The sequence below is a fragment of the Osmerus mordax genome, chromosome 24 (assembly GCF_038355195.1).
Source record: "Osmerus mordax isolate fOsmMor3 chromosome 24, fOsmMor3.pri, whole genome shotgun sequence".
NCBI classification, from domain to species: Eukaryota; Metazoa; Chordata; class Actinopteri; order Osmeriformes; family Osmeridae; genus Osmerus; species Osmerus mordax.
Genome location: NC_090073.1, coordinates 4,579,484 through 4,598,642, shown reverse-complemented (window position 1 = coordinate 4,598,642; position 19,159 = coordinate 4,579,484). Strand labels below are relative to the sequence as shown.

The 19,159-nt window shown below is 39.8% G+C and overlaps 2 protein-coding genes across 2 annotated transcripts in view; one reads left to right on the top strand and one right to left on the bottom strand.

Annotated features, from left to right (window-relative positions):
• Positions 1-2,049: 2,049 nt before the first annotated feature.
• On the top strand, positions 2,050-4,451 carry npffr2a (neuropeptide FF receptor 2a). The gene is made up of 3 exons (XM_067227957.1): positions 2,050-2,377; positions 2,910-3,009; positions 3,617-4,451. The coding sequence occupies exons 1-3, from the start codon at positions 2,050-2,052 to the stop codon at positions 4,449-4,451; spliced, it is 1,263 nt and encodes a 420-aa protein (XP_067084058.1).
• Positions 4,452-10,831: 6,380 nt separating this feature from the next.
• adamts3 (ADAM metallopeptidase with thrombospondin type 1 motif, 3) overlaps positions 10,832-19,159 on the bottom strand; it is a 37,710-nt gene continuing 29,382 nt past the window's right edge. The window contains exons 16-22 of the mRNA XM_067228426.1: positions 16,586-16,666; positions 14,363-14,526; positions 13,863-14,019; positions 13,621-13,753; positions 12,705-12,912; positions 11,972-12,089; positions 10,832-11,637 (exon numbers count right to left, since the gene is read on the bottom strand). Of these exons, the coding sequence (XP_067084527.1) occupies positions 11,126-11,637; positions 11,972-12,089; positions 12,705-12,912; positions 13,621-13,753; positions 13,863-14,019; positions 14,363-14,526; positions 16,586-16,666 (1,373 nt within the window). The 3' untranslated portion in view covers positions 10,832-11,125. The remainder of the gene's footprint in view (positions 11,638-11,971; positions 12,090-12,704; positions 12,913-13,620; positions 13,754-13,862; positions 14,020-14,362; positions 14,527-16,585; positions 16,667-19,159) is intronic.

Here is a 19,159-nt window from a genome sequence, read left to right as displayed (position 1 = left end):
TGACTATCCATCTTTATGACCTCGCCATCGTTTGATAGGCTATTGACTGTATCGTTTATATTCCACTACAAATATGTCGTTGCAGTATTTAGTTTTTTCGAGACTAAAGTCAATGTCCCCGTTATCGAAAAATTCAGTGTCGGTTTACATAGGTCCGCTTTGCAAAGGTGATATTCTATAACCTATTTGTAAATGAATATGCAAAGTGCTTCAGTGAGAGTTAATCTCGAAGTGCAACACAGTTTCCTCCAATCATTTCCAAAACCCTTTCTTTTTGCGTCGTCCTAACTTGCAAAGCCAAAGAAATAAAATATAAAAGTGGGCCATGAGAGCAGAACGTTAAAAACGGCTATAACAAAACACTCATCAAGACTCTAATGGGAAACTCATTGCCTTGAAGGAGCATAGGACAAGTACATACAATAATAAGGCAGGGAGTGTAGGAAATAAATCCCACCTATGGACTGGAAATCAAAATCATACTTAGTTTATAGCCCTTTTTAAGGGCAAACTAACTAAATCTAAACTCTCAAAGACCACAAGAAAACTCCCTTAAACTCAGAAAGAAACCTCAGGGTGTGCAGTTTGGAGACGGATCTGGCAGTTGGTCATGCAAAATGCTGCAGACTATGGCTGGAAACTTTTCCAAAGGTTAAAATCCATCTAAAAAACTAAATAGTCTGTGTCACACAATTGCCCTGCAGGGCATCAACACGTCCTGTAGGAATGATCCAGAAGATGGTATGGAAGAACTGGGGACTGGTGGCAGCAATTGCACAATATGCAGGAACATGGGTTCAACACTGCTGAGAATGAGTGTTCTGGGTCTGTGAATGCATGCAGTATTATGTCCCCTAAAGGGGGAGGTCTAGACCTCTAATCAACACATCTGGTGTGATCGTGGAAAGGATGTCCGCTGAAGTCTGAGGGTCATGCCTGAAGTATCTTGCCAAAAGAGTGCAGCATTCCCAGCTTGGAGATACCAAAGTTTTGTTTCAATTTACAAAATACAAGTGTTCTACTTGTTGTGCAGTTCCCGTTCTTGCTCGATCGATGGCTGCAGGGCTTAGCACAGATCAACATGGCAGCAAACACGTTTCGATTTATTGGTTGAGAAACGCTCATCCCAGGGGCGTAGCCAGAATAATCTTTTTGGGTAGGCCCAGAAAAATATGGATAGGCATCTTTTCAGTTTTTCTTTTTACTTATTTACTTTGCGATGTGCACCCGGTAGGCCTTAGAACAAATTGGGTAGGCCTGTGCTACCCAGGCCTACCCGTGGCTACGCCCCTGGCTCATCCAAACAACTTTCCAGTTGATGCAAAACCTCCTTGAGTGTTGAGCAATACACCTGCCGAATTTCAACTTCATATAATGCCCGGTTCTAGAGATAATCAAGACACAGACAGAGACTCCTGCCTTTATAGTTAGGATCAGTGCAGTGCCCACATTTCATTCCTTGTACATTAAGTTTTGTACTTCAAAGCCAATTTTGGGACTTGTGAAAAGTGTACAAGGATCTATTTGAAATTCATTAGAGTTGTAATTCACTGCATGCAATTTGCATGCTTCCATTGCATGATGTTTTCATTCCGACACCACACGTAAGAACATTATCCTTCACACTGATGACTATGAAGACCAGACATCATGGTATTTATCCCAAGGACCATGTGTTGTTACATTTGGATGATATTACTGAGATCAACATCATTAACTACATTCGGTATAACTAGCAAAATATTAAAATAATGTAGTTTACTATCTAGTTTCTGTTTAGTAAAAAAAACGATATAAAGAAAAGCATTTCAAGTGTTTTGCGGTCAAAGAAGAATTTGGGTTTAAGCTTGTTTGCTCTTGTGGAATGTTCATAAGGTTTTCCCATCAATCCAAAAATTCCTGTTACTATAACTCCTACTCCAAACCATTATTGCAAATGACACTGATAAGTCCCCATTCATTTTTGCTAATTCCCACAAAATGTCTATTCCCCTTTCATATCAAAATAACGTCAAGTTCTAAACCTTTTCTCCCGTTTTCAGGTGTAAAATGAATGACGGACTTGAGACAAACATCACTTTTGTATATGACAACAGGACTTTTACAGACACCTTCAAGGAACACCTCATACCCAAGAGCAACATAACCTATGTGGGATTTTACCTTCACCAGCCATCCATAGCAGCCATATTTATAGTGTCCTACCTTCTAATCTTCCTGGTGTGCATGGTTGGAAATGGAGTTGTGTGTTTTCTTGTGCTGCGGAGCAAAAACATGCGGACTGTCACCAACCTGTTCATTCTCAACCTGGCAGTCAGTGACCTTCTAGTTGGGATCTTCTGTATGCCTACCACACTTCTTGATAACATAATTACAGGTGAGTAACAAGACACTTTTATCCCAATATATCTATGTTTCATCCCCACCACACCCCTCTCTAAACTAGGGCTCGTCGATATTGAAGGCGATTGAATGCAAAAGTGGCAGGGTTACCTAGCCAGCAACTTGCCTCTTGATGAACTGACAGAAATGTTTACAGCTACTGTCTGACATAAAAACAGATGTTTCAGGTAATATAGGCCCTTTTAGGCAGGTGATGGTAGCAGTGGCATTTTCCAGTTTGCTGTTAAATGCTTAGTCATGTATATACTATCATTCATTGTAAAATGTTGTATTTATTTTATGTTTTTGTTTCCAATGATGTAGTATTCCTTCATGCTATGTGTGTGCTTTGTGATATGTTGGCACTTCACATTCTCCAGGAGAGTGCTCGATCGTCTCATTACAGAGAGGTCAGGGAAGAATGTGTACAGTTCTCCTATATTGGCCCAAATGGGGGCCAATATAGGAGAACTATTACTTAACTAATATTTGTATTCCAATGTTTAAGCTTCTGTTAACTTTGACAGGATGGCCATTTGGAAGTTTGGTGTGCAAGATGAGTGGCATGGTTCAAGGAATCTCGGTTTCCGCATCGGTCTTCACTCTTGTTGCCATTGCTGTTGACAGGTAATGCCAATATATTTTGTTGTTGTGTAATGTATTGGATCACATCCTGCATTTCATGGTTAAACATTTTAATGAGACATTCTCACCCAACATTCTCTAAAAAATTACTGCAGAATACTTATTAGGTTCTGATACAGGTACATAAGCATTGTTGATATGGGTAGATCATTAATTATCAAAGTGATGGTTTAGTCAAAGACTGTCAAAATCCCCCCGAAACTATAAAATATTTCTGCCATATCACAGACAATCACAAAGACCTTTAGAACATCAGCTCACATATGTACACATATTAGCTAGTTTTCAAGTAACGCATCTGCTAAAATATTTAGCATTCTGGATAACCGTTTTAACGCAGGACTACACAGCTAATTCAGTATCTGACTGCTATGACATGAAGGACTAGCCGTGGGTAATATAGAGTAACAGTGCAGCAGCTAGTTTAGAAGATAGTGTTTCACTTTGTATTTTCATAAATAATTCACAAATTCAACATCAATTTAGGACATTATGAATGTAAATCTCTACGCTGTTCGTACTGTAGGAGTGAAAAACGAAACACCACTTTTCCACTGTAAAAGACTTGTCTTTTTCCCCCCCTTTTCAGATTCCGATGCATCGTCTACCCTTTCAAGCAAAAACTTGCTCTGTCAACAGCCACAGTGATCATAGTGATCATCTGGCTCCTGGCTGTGTCCATCATGTGTCCCTCTGGGGTCATGCTACAAGTGACAAAGGAGCAAACCGTCCGTATCCTACTGGGAGACGGCAACCAAACACGCCCTTTTTACTGGTGCAGAGAAAACTGGCCAAGCCAAGAAATGCGTAAGATTTACACCACAGTTCTGTTTGCCAACATCTACCTTGCGCCTTTATCCCTCATTGTGATCATGTACGCCCGTATCGGCATTACTCTGTTCAAAACTGCGGTTCCAACGGTTGGCAAGCCTGGCCACGATAACCGCAATATGGTGTCAAAGAAAAAACTGAGGGTCATTAAGATGCTTTTGATCGTAGCATTACTGTTCATCGTGTCCTGGCTCCCCTTGTGGACACTGATGATGCTGAGTGACTATGCCCGACTCACCGAGCATCAGCACCGAGTCATAAACATTTACATTTACCCCTTTGCACACTGGCTGGCTTTCTTCAACAGTAGCGTGAACCCGATTATTTACGGTTTCTTCAATGAGAATTTCCGCCGGGGGTTCCAGGCGGTCTTCAAGTTCAGCTTGGGCACGGCCGAGGGGCACGGCCGACAGACCTACTCACACGGAGCGCTGGAAAACTCTGTGCCACCCGCCAGCCCCCAGGCCAGCACAAAGCCTTTGTCCATCAACACTGTGGACGACAATGGACGGGTCATTGAGCAAGATGTAGTCATGGATGATCTGAAAAGGGTCTCTCGAAGCAGTGATAGTGTGACTGTGTTCTCTATTTGAGGAGAGGATTGTAAACATCCTCTGGGGGGGGGGGGGGGGGGGGGGGGGGAGTTGTGTAAAACGTTAGACGTCATGCAAAAACATGACGCAAACATGGTGGTTTCATGAGTTCATTCTGGTTGTACTGCATTTACTTCATCAAGATGCTTCAGTCGGACTTATGTAACTCTGAAATGGAGGATGTGTTTATACGACATTCTATTGAGCTCTTAGCTTGATTTTATATCTCAAAACATCTCATTCAAACTGAGTTCTCATAGAGACTATACAGTGCAGTTTTAGTGGTGCCCTATTGAATTGGTACATTTTCAGTACATGTTTAACATTATGTTATGTGATTACTAGCCTTGTGAGTCATTTAGAGCATTTTTTACTTTCTGCAAAAGTATGTACTATATTGTACTAGTAACTTTGGGAATTAATGAGTTTAAGCAAAGACAATAAATCAAACGTTTTTTGGAAGTCTGCCTCTTATATGAAAACTATTTGACATTCTGATCATATCTCAATTTTAGGTAACTTTCAGCTCAAAGAACAGTGAAATAGTAGTAGTAATAGTGAAAATGAGTGTGGATTACTTGACAAACCAGTACAACGAAGCGTGCAACAAACACTAAATGCTTAATTATGAGGGGGTTCTATAGGGTCATATAATTGACCATTAATTGCTGGCATTCCTTGTCCTATGGACACTGACATGAAATCTCAACAGTAGATCTTATTGAGGGCTAAACAATACGGAAAGCCAGTGAACTTAATGAGCCATGCCCCTCGATGAATAGCTTGCTGTTCTATTGATTTGTGTATTTAATAAATCCACTATGCCATTCTTTTATATTGCATGCTGTAAACCTTAAAAGGAAAGGTCTCAAGATGTAAACACATTAACATTCTTCTTACCATGGATATCAAGTCACTAATGATGATTGGGATCTCATGATGTTATTCATGGTTGTTGCTTCTGCACTCCTATTGGTTCATGTCTGGTTCAATATAAATGCCAGTTGTCTACAGTATAAATAGAATACATCTAAAGATGAAGTATTTGTTGCATTGTACAACGTCTAAGAATCCTAGATATTAGCGATGTGGCTTTAGCTATGTCCTGTGACGTAGGCCAATAAAAGCAACTATAATCTAATCTGCTTTGGGTGACCCTGTGATTGGAGGGAAAGGACTGGCTGAGAATTACTGCCACATCTTTCTATACTCGACTCTTCTGTCATCTACATTGGTTGGCTACTGTCTTTAAATAAAATGTTGGTCTCATGTCATTATTCTCTTTAAAAACTACAAGGCAAACAATGATTACACACTTCTCATATTGACATACACTTGTCACACATTTATACAGTTTTCATACAGACATGAAACTGAAACCATATACCTGATTTGGCATTAGCTGTAGGGGTGACATTTTCAGTGCACTGAGCTAGGAACAACTGGGACAGCTTACATCTTTGTCAATTAATACAGGAAACACCTGTCCAGAGGCTTTTGGAAACGATGTCCAATGTTGTACCTTGTTCAGTTTTAAACCTACATAAACTACATACAATTTGTGAAATGTTTACAAGGTCATTGCCACACTTTCTTACAGATATGAATAAAAACAGCCACGTTATTATTCAACGTATTTAGAGGAAGACCTTGTATTAACCTAACATTGGGATTTTGATTTAAAGAACTGCCCAGGGCCTGTTTGTTATCAAAATATCCATGTTTATTCCTTGTGTGGTTGGATGTGAAATCAGCTCCCTTTGCTGAATGACAGTCGTGCACTCAGTCAGCTGTGCTGTGAACTGTAGCGTGAATTCTGTGCATGGCTGCTCACAGAATCCTCTCTCTCTATCCACACTACTGGGGTATTCTACCCCCACCCCACCACCCCCCTCATTATCAATTCTGCTCCAGTGTATCCCTGACTGTCCCCTTCCAGCGTCACTACAATATAGGTCAGTGCCATAACCGTATTTGCACAACAACCCTGTACCGCCGTGACTCCACGGATACATCTGTTAGTGCTTGGATGACCGGTAACCTCGATCCTGACCTTTGCGATAAGCTGTTTCAGGTCTCAATGATCCATTCAGTCATTTAGCAGACGCTCTTATCCAGAGCGACACAGATACATCGGGAAAAACATGGTGAAGTTTATGGCCTCTGACTTATCGACATCCCTACCCCAGTTTACCACCAACGTGTGCATGACAAAGTTGGCATGATATTTCTATCATGCCAACTTTGTCATGGGGACGGCCAGAGGACGGTTACATACACATTTTACCATCGCTGGTATTAACTACAGTCAACATGTTCTGACCTTTTGGGTCGATCACCATTGCATTTAATTTGTTGTTTGATCTGTCATATGGGTCAGATTAAGACCAACCTGCTTTGTTGTTAGTTGTGTAACATTCTATTAATACAACACAAAAATACAATTTTGTACTCTATTCAGTCCATGGCACTGGCAACGAACGAGTTGGAGCAGTGATGTTAAATCTAGAGGAGCATGTGGTCTGAATTTTGTTTGTATATTTCATGCCTTTCATACTGTTAAACACGATACTGAAATATTTAGAGTAGGCCTATGGCACATTTGCCTTTAAATTAATAAATAATGCCTGCCACATTTTTATATTGAAAGGCAATTTTTCTTATTATAGCAGAAACGTCGGTTAATTAGTTGAGGTCAAGTTGTCTATTCGAGTGTAGATCCTTGTATTTCGGGACTGGGAAATTGGTGAACGGAGCTTACCTTTAAGAGCGAGATAACGACAACTAGGACGCTTTCGGCACAACACGGGCCCAGGTTACCAATCCCACCATGGTGTGCTACTCCTTCCATGCTCCAGTGTTGGAATAACCTCGACGCCCAACCACGCACCTCTCCGTTCCTATGGACCATCCGCCATGGCCTCAAGACGCTGCACTTCAAGCTTCACCTCGACTAACTACTGTTTAGCCTTGCTTGAGGAAAACGAAAGCCGCACTTCATTCTTATCATGGCAGCCAACCTAAAAAACTACACATATTTGTTTGGTGCTTTTCTTTCTTTGGGAAATGTATACATTTTCTATACTGACATTGTAGCACAGACGCTCAGACGCGCAACAGATTCACCCAATCAACTGCAGGTGTGTTAATTGAAGTTCATAAGGCGTTCCCCTATGGCGACATAAGAGTTGCATGCCTTAACTAACACTCATGCTTACAAAACCACATGTTGGTATGTACCTGCATATTGTACAAAATACCTTATTTGCTCCCTATCTGGTCAAAGGCAATGAGTTTCCTATTCGATAGAAGCACTCTGCCAAAGTCTAAACTATTTCCAATGCAATAAATGGTTACATCAAAATGTGTTTCCTGACTGAACTGGATCTCTGTATCTTGTCCCTTCTATGTGATACATTTAGAAGCAATAAATATATTAAGCAAATGTGGGTGGCATGTGTAACTTAATTCAAGCCAACATGATATGGATGAAGAGTGACAAAATAATTAGTATATTGTTTTATTACTACAGTATGTGCTCCCCATACAACAAACAGCATCAGTAGTGTACATTTTATTTCATTCTACAAAAACAAGTAGAGTAGACAAGCAATTAGAGATGAGAAGAACTTCTATGCATCAGCTCCTAAATGCTTTAAATACATGGGTAGCTCTGGGGATGCGTAAAGTTCATCATACTCTATGCAGAATGCATCTGTCTGAGATTTAGGGATTGTCAATATAACATCTAAAATACTAGTATCTTCTTGATCATTAAAAGCTTTGCATAACATTAGCAGCAGTGTCATATAGGCAGGGAGTAAACAAAATGAAATAGTAAAAAAAAAAAAAATAGCATTGTGTGTTTCAAAATGGTTAAACACAATTTACCACTAAAAATTTCTAATATCTATTTTTGCCTTGCTTGTGCAAAATACCAATCCTCACGTCTTGTTAAACATGTGAAAACACAATTGATCAACTAAACAATTGATCTACTCTACAGTTGGCTGTGACGAATACAACCGTGTTTAAGGCCTTCTCAAAACAGCTGTGAGAAACAGCTTTCTCAACTGAAACATTTTAAAAGCATGTCATGTACAACCTGTGTGCACATTTTTCTTTCCAGACCAACCACTGTGTACTCCTCAAGTCCCAATTCCTTTATAATGGAAGCATTGGCCTGTGAATGATGTGGACCTACCAGTTATTTCTTTTAATTTAGTATACAGTACTATGTACACCTCACTGAACATAGAAGTGAGAAGAACCATTTACTCTCAATAAATAGAATGCTCTCAATCCTATATACAAGTATAGTTAGTACGGTGGTTGCACAATGAACGCTGCTGATACATAATACACAGTTTCATTGCTATTGCAGTCAAATGCATCGTGGTTGTGACAAAATAATTTTATAATAAATAGCTCTCCTCTCAGCTCTTTCTCAAAGCTTTCTTCAGACAAAGTTGAAGATACAGTAAAATATGTTCCACCTTAATGGACTTTAAGTCTAACTTTGTGTGTTTATAATAGTTTGGATCACACTTGGAGATAAATGTGTTCCCGACAATCTCTACATTTTATTACTGGGACACTATGTTGAGTTGTGTTGAGTTATGATGTCGTGAACATATCAAAACAGTAACATAGTTTAGCCATAAACCATGGCGTTGTACACAAAAAGTTACTGATGTGAAATATATCTCCTCAGATTTTCATCAGTGAGGCTTTTTATGGCTTTTATAACTTTGACATATTTTTGTAAACAAATTGGTTGAAGATATATGCTTTATTAGCATGATAGTTAAGTGTGATAGGAAAGACAGGTGAGTGACAGGGGCAGACATACAGTAAGGGGCCCAGGCCAGATGTGAACCCATGCCGCTTCAATAAGGCCTATGTGATACACGCTCTGCCCTAGTGAGCCACAGGGGCGCCCCATTTTTTATAACATTATGTTACGTTGTAATAATGTAATTATAGCGTTCTGCAAAGTATTCATACTTTATCATTTTTGCATTATAGTATTATAGTATTTATTATTTTTATTAAAATGTATAACGATTTTATGTATCAACAGTACCCCAAAATAAGAAACATATTTGTTCAAATGTATACAAAGTTAAATATCTAGACATTATGTAAGTATCAATCCATACACTGACATCACACTCCAAACTGAGCTTAGATATATATTGCTTCCTGTGAGCATCCTTGAGATGTCTCTAGAACATTATTGGAGTTCACATGGCAGAAGTAAGAGGATTGAGATGATTTTAAAAGGCACACAAGGGAGAAGGTTATAGAAAATAGACAGGAGGATATCAAGAATCCCAGTATTTAAGGTTCCCAAGGTTCAAAGATCTTCTGCAGGGATGACAAACTGCTATGGGAGAGTTGGTTGGACCAAAGCCATTTTGGCTGAAGAATACACTGAATAAAAGGCATCTGACAGACATCATGGAATTCGCCAAACCATACTTAAAGGAATCTGAGAGCATAAGGAAAAAGATGATCTGGTCTGATGAGACAAAATATGTTACTCAGTGGCCTAAACACCAATCGCTACATCTGGAGGAAACCAGATACCACTGGCTAATGCCGTCCCTCTACGTGAACACTTCTGAGCAGCAGGGACTGGGACCCTGGTCACGACTGAGCAAATGATAAACAAAGCGAGAAATAGAATTTCTTCACAAGAGCCACCTCCGGAGGACACGCAACATTCTCGAAGGGGACAAGTGTCGGTACAAGCCTGTTAATGTCCTTGAGTGGCCTAGCCCAAGCCCAGAAATCTGTGGAAATACCTTAAGGTCACAGTTCATTAGCATTTCCCACCTCTGAATAAGCTTGAGCAAGAAAGAATAGGAGAAACGTTCTAAATCCAGGTGTTCAATGCTGGTAGAGTAATACCCGAGAAGACTCAAAGCTGTGATCACTGTCAAAGGTGCGTCTGCAAAGTACTATATAAAGGTCCTGATATATTTAAGCTTTTTGTTTATATCTGAATAGGGCCTTATTTTGCAAGTAATGACCAGCCAAAACAAGACTAGAACTGAAAGCGGTTAAAAAGTATGAAATGCCATCATGTTAAACAGCACAAATTGTTCTTTTCATTATACAAATCGTGTTTGCAGGTTCATATTTAAGATTTTGACTCGTTTTTTTTTTTTTTACATTGACAGACATCTGCTAATGCTGAAATTACACAGTACATACACAGTTTCTACATGAATGTTCGACATGAAAATATAATTGTAAGATCTATATTTGTAATGGAATAAAGGGTCCCAGTAACCATACAAATTCACTGGATCTTTAAATTCTATACATCTAGACTAGATGCATAAATTCTATATAACTAGAATTTGGAGTACTGCTGTTAATGTCTCTTGGCTTCAGTCCATATGCATTTATTAAGATCTTTGGAGCATTTTACTTCAAACAGCCTTACCAAAAGTAAAGTTCCAGACAAGTGTTGGGGGGAGAAGATTATGGATGTTTTTGTTTTTTTTTGTTTGTTTTTTAAAGGAAAGTGAACCAGCACTTTTTTTTTTATTATCTCTGTCTGTCACAAACGCTCCGTTTTTCTGGTATTTGTGTTGGCGTGAGGTGAAACCCCTGTATGAAGCCGGGTGTCTGAATATCAGAGAAGGGGAGGGGCTTCAGCTTCATCTCACCACCTCGGAGAACGCCGTGGGCCACCTGCTCTCTCTGCCGCGGTCCATCCTTTCAACCTCGGCGGCGTCCGCTCGTTGGTCAGCCAGGAGGCTGTGGGTGGACGCCATGGCAGGCGCGTTCCTGTCAACCGGCTTGCTGTGCGGTAGGACCCACTTCTGGGAGATGTGCGGCTGCAAGGGGCCTTTTTTGGGGGGGGCGGTCGGCATGTGTTTCGCGGCGCTGCCCGGTTTCGGAGGTTCTTTCGGGCCTTGGCGGGAACGGAGAGGAGCGGCCTGGCTGCTGTTGGAGTCGGCCGAGGCGGTTAATATCTCGAGGAGCTTGGAGGCGGACCCGAATCGAACGTGTTCATCCATCTCTGTGGCTTCGATGAGGAGTGGCGTGAGAGTGCCTGTGCGCTTGCTGCAGGAGTCACAACACAGTTTGTTGTAGCCGGGGATGGAGCAGTATCGAGCCAACACGTCCATTTGGCAAAATATGGATTTATCGCCATTACAGGGTTCATCTGCAAATCAAGGATTAAAGCATCTATTATCATTTAGGATTTTTATGACTGGACTGAAATCACAAATTAAGTTAGTTGTGCCCTTAGTCAATTTGCACCTATCTAGCTAGGTGTTTACAAGTAAACACGATTCTGCACAGAAGCTGTATTGTGGTAAATAAATGTTCATAAAGTATGGCTCTAAGTAAGTATAGCGTGCATTTCCTGACTCAAAGGTATCTGACTTGCATGAAAACACATCAAGACAGCCATGTTGCATCGTCTAACCATCTATCGAGTGAATACACTTTAGCAACCGTGTCTGAGATTGTGCTGGTCTTCTCCTGTGCCTTACCACGGCAAGGTCCAGATCTGCAGGGTCTTAGGGCCTCTGGCCTCTCTCCGTTGCATTGATCTCCAATCCGGCATGTAACGATACGCTTCTCCACCCCCTCACCGCACGTCACTGAGCACTGCAAAAGATTCAAACGCAGACACTGGCTTTAGTCCAAACTATGGAACAGCCGTCGACAGCAACATTTAGGACAAGAAACCAAGGCTTGTCCAGACGACGACATGAAAAGTGTCACATGCTCCCGTTCCTTAGCCAGCGTCTGTGCTGGCCATGTGAACCAACAGAGGTGCTGCCACATCATTCCAGGTGGACAACAACTTTGAGCACTTAGAGCGTCAACAAGCAACATTGTAACAAACTGAAAATGTGGACTTTTCGACCGGTCTGCAAATGCCTTTGTAAGCAGAGACTGACGTTTTAACAAATCGAAGCGACAAAGCGTTTGCAGACCTGTTGAAAAGTCCACATTTGGTTTCTTATATCGACAACAATACGTGGGAAAATCCCAAATCAAACACGACGAATCCGGAGCAGACGCCATGATGTCAAGGTCAATCGCTACATCTCCGAGGCAACCGCTTGTTGCTAGGTCCGTAAAAAACGTTTGCAGACCTCTGCGAACCTTCAGAAGTCCGCAAACGTTTTTGCGGACTTCTGAGAACTTCTCTGGACCAATAAGAACAGCGTATTGGTCTAATTATAATAATAGTATATAACAAACATCGATGTATACCTCTGACCAGTCTGCAGTCCTCCAGTGGGCTGGGCAAGGCGTTCTGTTACACGGCTTTCGACTCTCAGGCTTCTCTCCACTGCAGTACTTGCTGTGAACCGACCGGTTGGTCCCCTCGTGGAGGAACTGCACACAGCGAACTGTCCGGATCTGGAAACCAAGGCTGCCACAGGTCTTCGTGCAATATTCCCACTCTTCAGAGATCCACCTAGAACAATACAAAGACGAATGGGATCACTGAAATTCAACGAGAACACGCTGGGAGGTATGGTATAGATGGACAAGGTCAACAGTGCCCCCCCAAAAAGTTGAAAAGGACCCAGAGATTAAATGTGACATTGCCTCACGATATCTTGATTGCAAGAATTATAGCATAGCAGTTGTAGCCAAGCAACCAATATTTGATATGTTCAGGGTAGCTTTGCATAACATCTGCAGAGTCCATGAAAGAGTGAGAGTAGCAGGGTGTGGGACAGATGGATGGTTGGTTCTTTTTCAAGAACCTTAGAACCTATTCCAGCAGAAGTTGGTCCGCTTACATGCTTCCTTAGTAGCTCAGCCTCAAAAAAACGTTTGATGTATCCCTTTTGATGTCTCTTGGCTTTTGGAGCGTCTTTGTTACAAACCAGCCCTCGTTCCCATCCTCACTCAGCCAGCCGGCAAGGACGAGGCTAAAACCTTGGATTTTCAGTCAAAGTTCCTCATGTTAGTTCAGTTCATGTCTTTCATGAGCGGGAAACGTATTCCCTTCGGCTCCTTCTCTGCTTTCAGAAGCATGGTTCTCCGAAGCTACTTTAAGTATGGTGTTTTGGAGTGACTCCACTCCCAAGTCAAGCCTATCAGGTTGACATGGTGTCATAGAGGAGTTTCATATGATGCTGTCTAATGGCAGACAGGTAAAATGCCTGGTACTCACTGTGGTTTGGTGCAGTCCTGGAGGTTACACATTCGGCGGATAGGTTTGGGCTTCTTACTGACATCACAATAGCTTCGGTGGACCATCTTGCTGTCTCCCTTCTTTCTGCATCCGTATTTAGTGTACTGATAACCTACACCAAAACAGGACGCTTTTACTATGCTTGAGTTTGGTTATCACATTAATCCCAACATTGAGATATCGCTAAACTTCATATAGCTTATATGAATATATATGTTTACCTCCAGCACATGGTCTGGAGCATTGAGACCAACTCTTCAAAGCCCACTCAAAGGTGTCGTCCTGGATGACATTGTTGTTATTGATTGGCACAGAGTCTTCATGAATTATGTATTTATACATGAGCGTGGACCTGGTCTCATTGTCCTTAGGTATTATCTGTAAAACATAGAAAAGAGTAATTGTCATCTGTGTTAAAATAGTAAAATATTTAATCAGGATTTTTTTTTGGACTCAAGAGTTCAAGGAAAAACTCAATGTTTCCTTCTGTGATTTGAAGTGTTGACTGAGCAGGTGTCTATATTGAGCAGGTGTGTAATTTACAGAGGAAATTGCATACGATTATAAATCATTTATCATGTATAATATTTCCAAGATCAGAGCTTCTACTTTGTAAACTGTACTTGTCTTGGTGTTAAGATGTTGAGTTCATCTTGTCATGTACGGTTTTAATGAGATGTAGTGTATCAACAGTAACTAGGGAAGGACGAATGATAGTTACCAGAACAACCACTGCGTCGTGTAATGGTCCATCCGTATGCAAAGTCTCCACGTCATCCTCAATGATGTAGTCCCACTCCACGCCGAGGTCGATGAAGCTCTTTGACTTGGCTTCCTCTCCCTTACCATTCAGAATGTAATGCCCTGTTGCTTGGTTCTTGATGGCTGCAATCAATCATTTGTTAGGAGCTAATGACACTCTATTTTATTTACCATGCCCTTAAAAAAAAGTAGTTTGATCAATATCCATATATAGCTGGATCAAAACAGAAATAAACAACAAGAAGAGTCATATTTGTATCATTCTATCATTATCATTCATTTGATTTATAATTACACATTTTAACAATGCAGAAACCTCACAAATTAAATTGGGAACTACTGTACTCTAAGGATTTATAGTTAGTTTTGTATATATTCTATACAAATATATGTATATTTGTATGCATATATACTGTATTTAATATTTACAGTATATATAATGTATATATACTGTCTATACATACACAGTGTATGTATATGATTTGAAATAATAGGAATAATATTATGTATTCAACTTTACAGCCTGGATTCCAAGTTAATAAACAGAAAATCCAATTAGCTACACATAATATGCCACAACATTTCACAGGTGTGAAAAGTAATTTATTAATTCAGGCTGTAGAGTAGATTTTTTTGAAAGGTGTGTAGATATTCTATATCTACTCTATACCTATTTATGTCCATCGATATGATTCATTGGTCTGTTTATTAAATGTCTTATTTTATACTAACATCTACAGTAGGTAAGATTTCTGTTGACATGCATGACATCCTGACCAATGACTCAGTATGGGGACACAGTTGGACATGACAAGACTACCAGAGCAAATGAAAAACTGTGTCAGGCATATCTTAATCTTTATCCATCAATAACTGTCACCTTATGATAGGTGACACCATAATGAATACGCTTCAATGTGCTATGCATGAATGCACGTTCTATTTGAGCAGGGAAGAAGAGCTGTCTCTACAGGCTGGGTATGGAGGGTTTGTTACAGTGCAAAGTTGTGGTTTTCCTGAGAAAACATTACCAAGCTATTTCAATGAAGACATCTAGATGGTTCCGTGAGGAGTGAGCTAGTGCACAGTTGGGATGAAACAGACTTGTCTTTGAGTCTGGGGATGGGTAAAGCTCAGTGGCAGAGCATCTGACTGCATCTGAATCACAGGTTCAAAAATCCCCCTGTATGTCGCTTTGGATAAATCGTCAGCTAAATGAACAGATTATTCGAGTGTGAATTATTGTCCCTTTGACAGATATGGAGTTTGCACCTGGGCAATGAGGCACACAATTATATTTAGGCATGACTGACTACTTTTCAAATGAATTTTGCTACAAATATCCATATTGTAGAGACTTTCTGAGAAATTAAAGATCAGAATTAACATTTCCTTTTCTATTGTAGCCGTACACTATTTCATTTTGATGTTATCAGCTTTCCTACTGATTTGACTTAGTCAGTGTGTGTGCATTGTACATTTTGGGCTGGCTGAAAGTTTTGTTCCTTGAAATGCTTGAAAGAATCCTCACAAGTATCACAGCAACAAGAGGGGGGAAACTGGGCGTATTAATCATGCCCACTTGCTGAGGATAAAACCATGGAAACATGGCGGCATCAACTTGCTGTATGATAGTACTATCAAGAATTCTGTAGACAGAATTCTATAACAAAGCGATGTCATATAGATATGACAACGCGTAAATACATCAGGCAGCCACATACATAACTTAAAGCTGTTCAGTAGTCTAAATGTACGTGTAAATACTAGGCTTCTCAATGTTTGCTGCCCAAGGTTATGAACTCCACTTTACCAGACTCACAGGGTCACATGTAGAGCCTTTCAGCCAAATATTTAGATAAAAAAAAGTGAATAAAAAAAGAGGTTAATATTGCTGCAACACTGAGCAGCTAGAAGAAGAGTCCATGATCTATTTTGAACGGCACTGTGTGTTGTTGTTGCTTTTTAACAGAGTCCCGTTGTGTAAGAGACAGCAAGATGCTGTCACAAAACAAAACACTCTGGAGGACATTCTGTATGAGTAGTATGCATACTTCAGTAAGCAATATTTAATATTCATGACAGTAAATTTATTTTTATTTTTTTCATGACAGTTAATTTAGGCCCATTCTATTTCATCTTAATTTGCCATCAAACATTCAACAGAAGGACTCACACTTACCAAGAATATGAGGAGAAGCCTCGTGTTCTTGGATGATCATATGTCTAGCCCCAGGTGGAATGAGAAACATCTTAAGGTAACCTTTGCACGTATGTGTATCAGCAGAAGAAGCAAAATTGTTTGGGAAAGATAAAAGAAGCAGGTTAGTTAGCAGGAACCAAAATAAATGTTCATAAGTTTGCAGAGGTGGACATCACTGTGATCTGGCGATTTTTACGTTTTGGAAAAAATCGTAACTTCGATGGCATCAATCAATGGCCAGAGAAGTCTATGAAGTACAATACAGTACAACAAGCCGAAGCATGGCAAAAAAAGCTCTTCATTCATTTCAGTTCATTACAGTGAAGTAAAAGTACAATCTACTCGTCAATGTCGATGGTAAATTCAGACATACACTGATGCCGTTACCAGTAATGGGAGAAATAAATGAAAGGACCTTGAGCCATATTTCCGCAAAGCTCAGCAAGAGCTACAGAGCCGTCTTCATTTTCTATTCATATAATGTCCACCACTCTGCAAACCGTCCAAGACTTACCAAACACATTTCTAGAATCCTCGGTTTCATTGAGGCACACATTTCGCGCTCCTTTAGGTAGGGAAAACGCTCCTCTCGTCTTCCCTTGAAATCAAATAAATCAGTTAGTTGTCTTTGAAGTGTTTCCTGGTTCTTCATTGTTTTTTTTCTCGGCTACCGGATTAAGGGTTTTGATTAGTGTAGCAGAAGAAAAGGTATTTGCATTAGAAAAAGTAAGCAAACAGTCATGGCAGAATTTGCATGACCCTTGTGTGAATATCTTTTCGCCTTGGCAGGAGTGACACTTCTGATTCCTAGAAAACGCATTTTAATTTGTTGTGGCCTTAAAGCCAATAATAGATGAAGATGAAAAGTGTTACAAAGTTCACAATTTAGCAGACACAGCAAGCAAACTTGCATTTTTTCTTGCATGACCAGAATTAGTGTTGGTTCATGATTTAAGACTAACCTTTTAGGTTTCATTGGGTGTGATAAAAATATATTTATGCTGATCTCATTATGGTTAGAGGGAAATGTTCCCAGATGTTGTTTTGTGTGTGTTGTGTCTGCAATGCCCCCAAGGAAATCATACTACCAATTCAACCTAAATGGCTTCCACAAACTCAAAAAATGCTGGCACATTTGGAAGAGGAATACTGCCATTACCATGGCAGCAGACTGTCATGCCTGAGTCAAATACTGTTATAATGTTATAATGTATGTGTCATATACATAGAATAATATACTTGATTTCGTATACCCCGTATAATGACACAAACTGAATTGTGTAATCCATTGATACTTGAATACTTTAGCATGTACTTAATCATGGTCTAATGCTAACATAATGTATATGAGCCACCAAAGAAAATTATTGTGATATGGTATTTGTTCACCTCCCTGTTTTAACCTTGCTAAATGACTTGCAATAGCTGTATGAGCAGTTAGTTGAAGGAAAAACAGTACAAAGAGGAAGGAAGAACAGTTAGATCAGGCAACACTGGATACTTGCAGATTGTGTTTTCCAACAAAGGGATTTCTTTGTGGCATCTCTTGCTTAACTGTTTTCCTGTTAAAAAATGTGAGTGATTAGCGTTACACAAGACAGTTAGAGATGCGAGGTTATTTCAATGTGGTTTTGGTTAGGCTAAATTCAATGTTGATAAATCCTTTATGATGCTTACATATTGTACATTTCCAAATCCTGAAGAATTTAACAGGGAATTGTATATTGTGGTCTATGTGACCCTATACATGTATGTCATATTATATTATAAATCGTACTTATTCACTGTGTGTTTATGACATAAATCTTGCTCAAAGATTATTTGAATGTATGCATTATGATGGATTTATGAAGACCTCACTGAACCTTTTCAAAGTCATTTAACCATCACATTCTGTCAGTCTATCACCTGTATGTTATTATGCGTTATGATCCACATAGGAAATTCATGTTAAGAGTTGACATTAGAAATTAGCCCAAAAAAAGAAATCACCCTCATGACTTCATCTTCCTCATTAGCTACCTTTGCTTGGCATTTGTCAACAAAGTATAATAATAGCAACAGTCCTACTAACAAATCTGTAGGTGTTTCTTTTCATCATCCCAGTCCTGCAGTATGTGTGTGCCTTGTGGGTGGCAGCAATGAGAATTCATCTCATTGAGTCTTGGATGGTGTACAAGTTAGCATATGTCGACTCTTTTCCAAATGCTTGATATCAACAACCCTGTCGTAAGTCACTTAAGGAAGGAACAGCTTGGACAACAAAAAGCCATACCTATGATGCCAATTAATAAAACAACCATTTTTTTAAGACGTTCAAAACATTGCCCATAACACTACAGTGCTGATGGGCTAGGTAAAACTCATAGACACATATTCAAGTCTCTTCTCTTGTTAAATGAAAACTTGCTTTGAATATCAGTATCAAAAATTTGGAATTGTAGAATTATATTCATATTCACAAATGCTTGTCTAGCAAAGGGGAAGATTAAGTTACTACAGCAGCAAAGTGGTCATCTGCAAGACTTTGATTTAATTTGACATTACAGTACT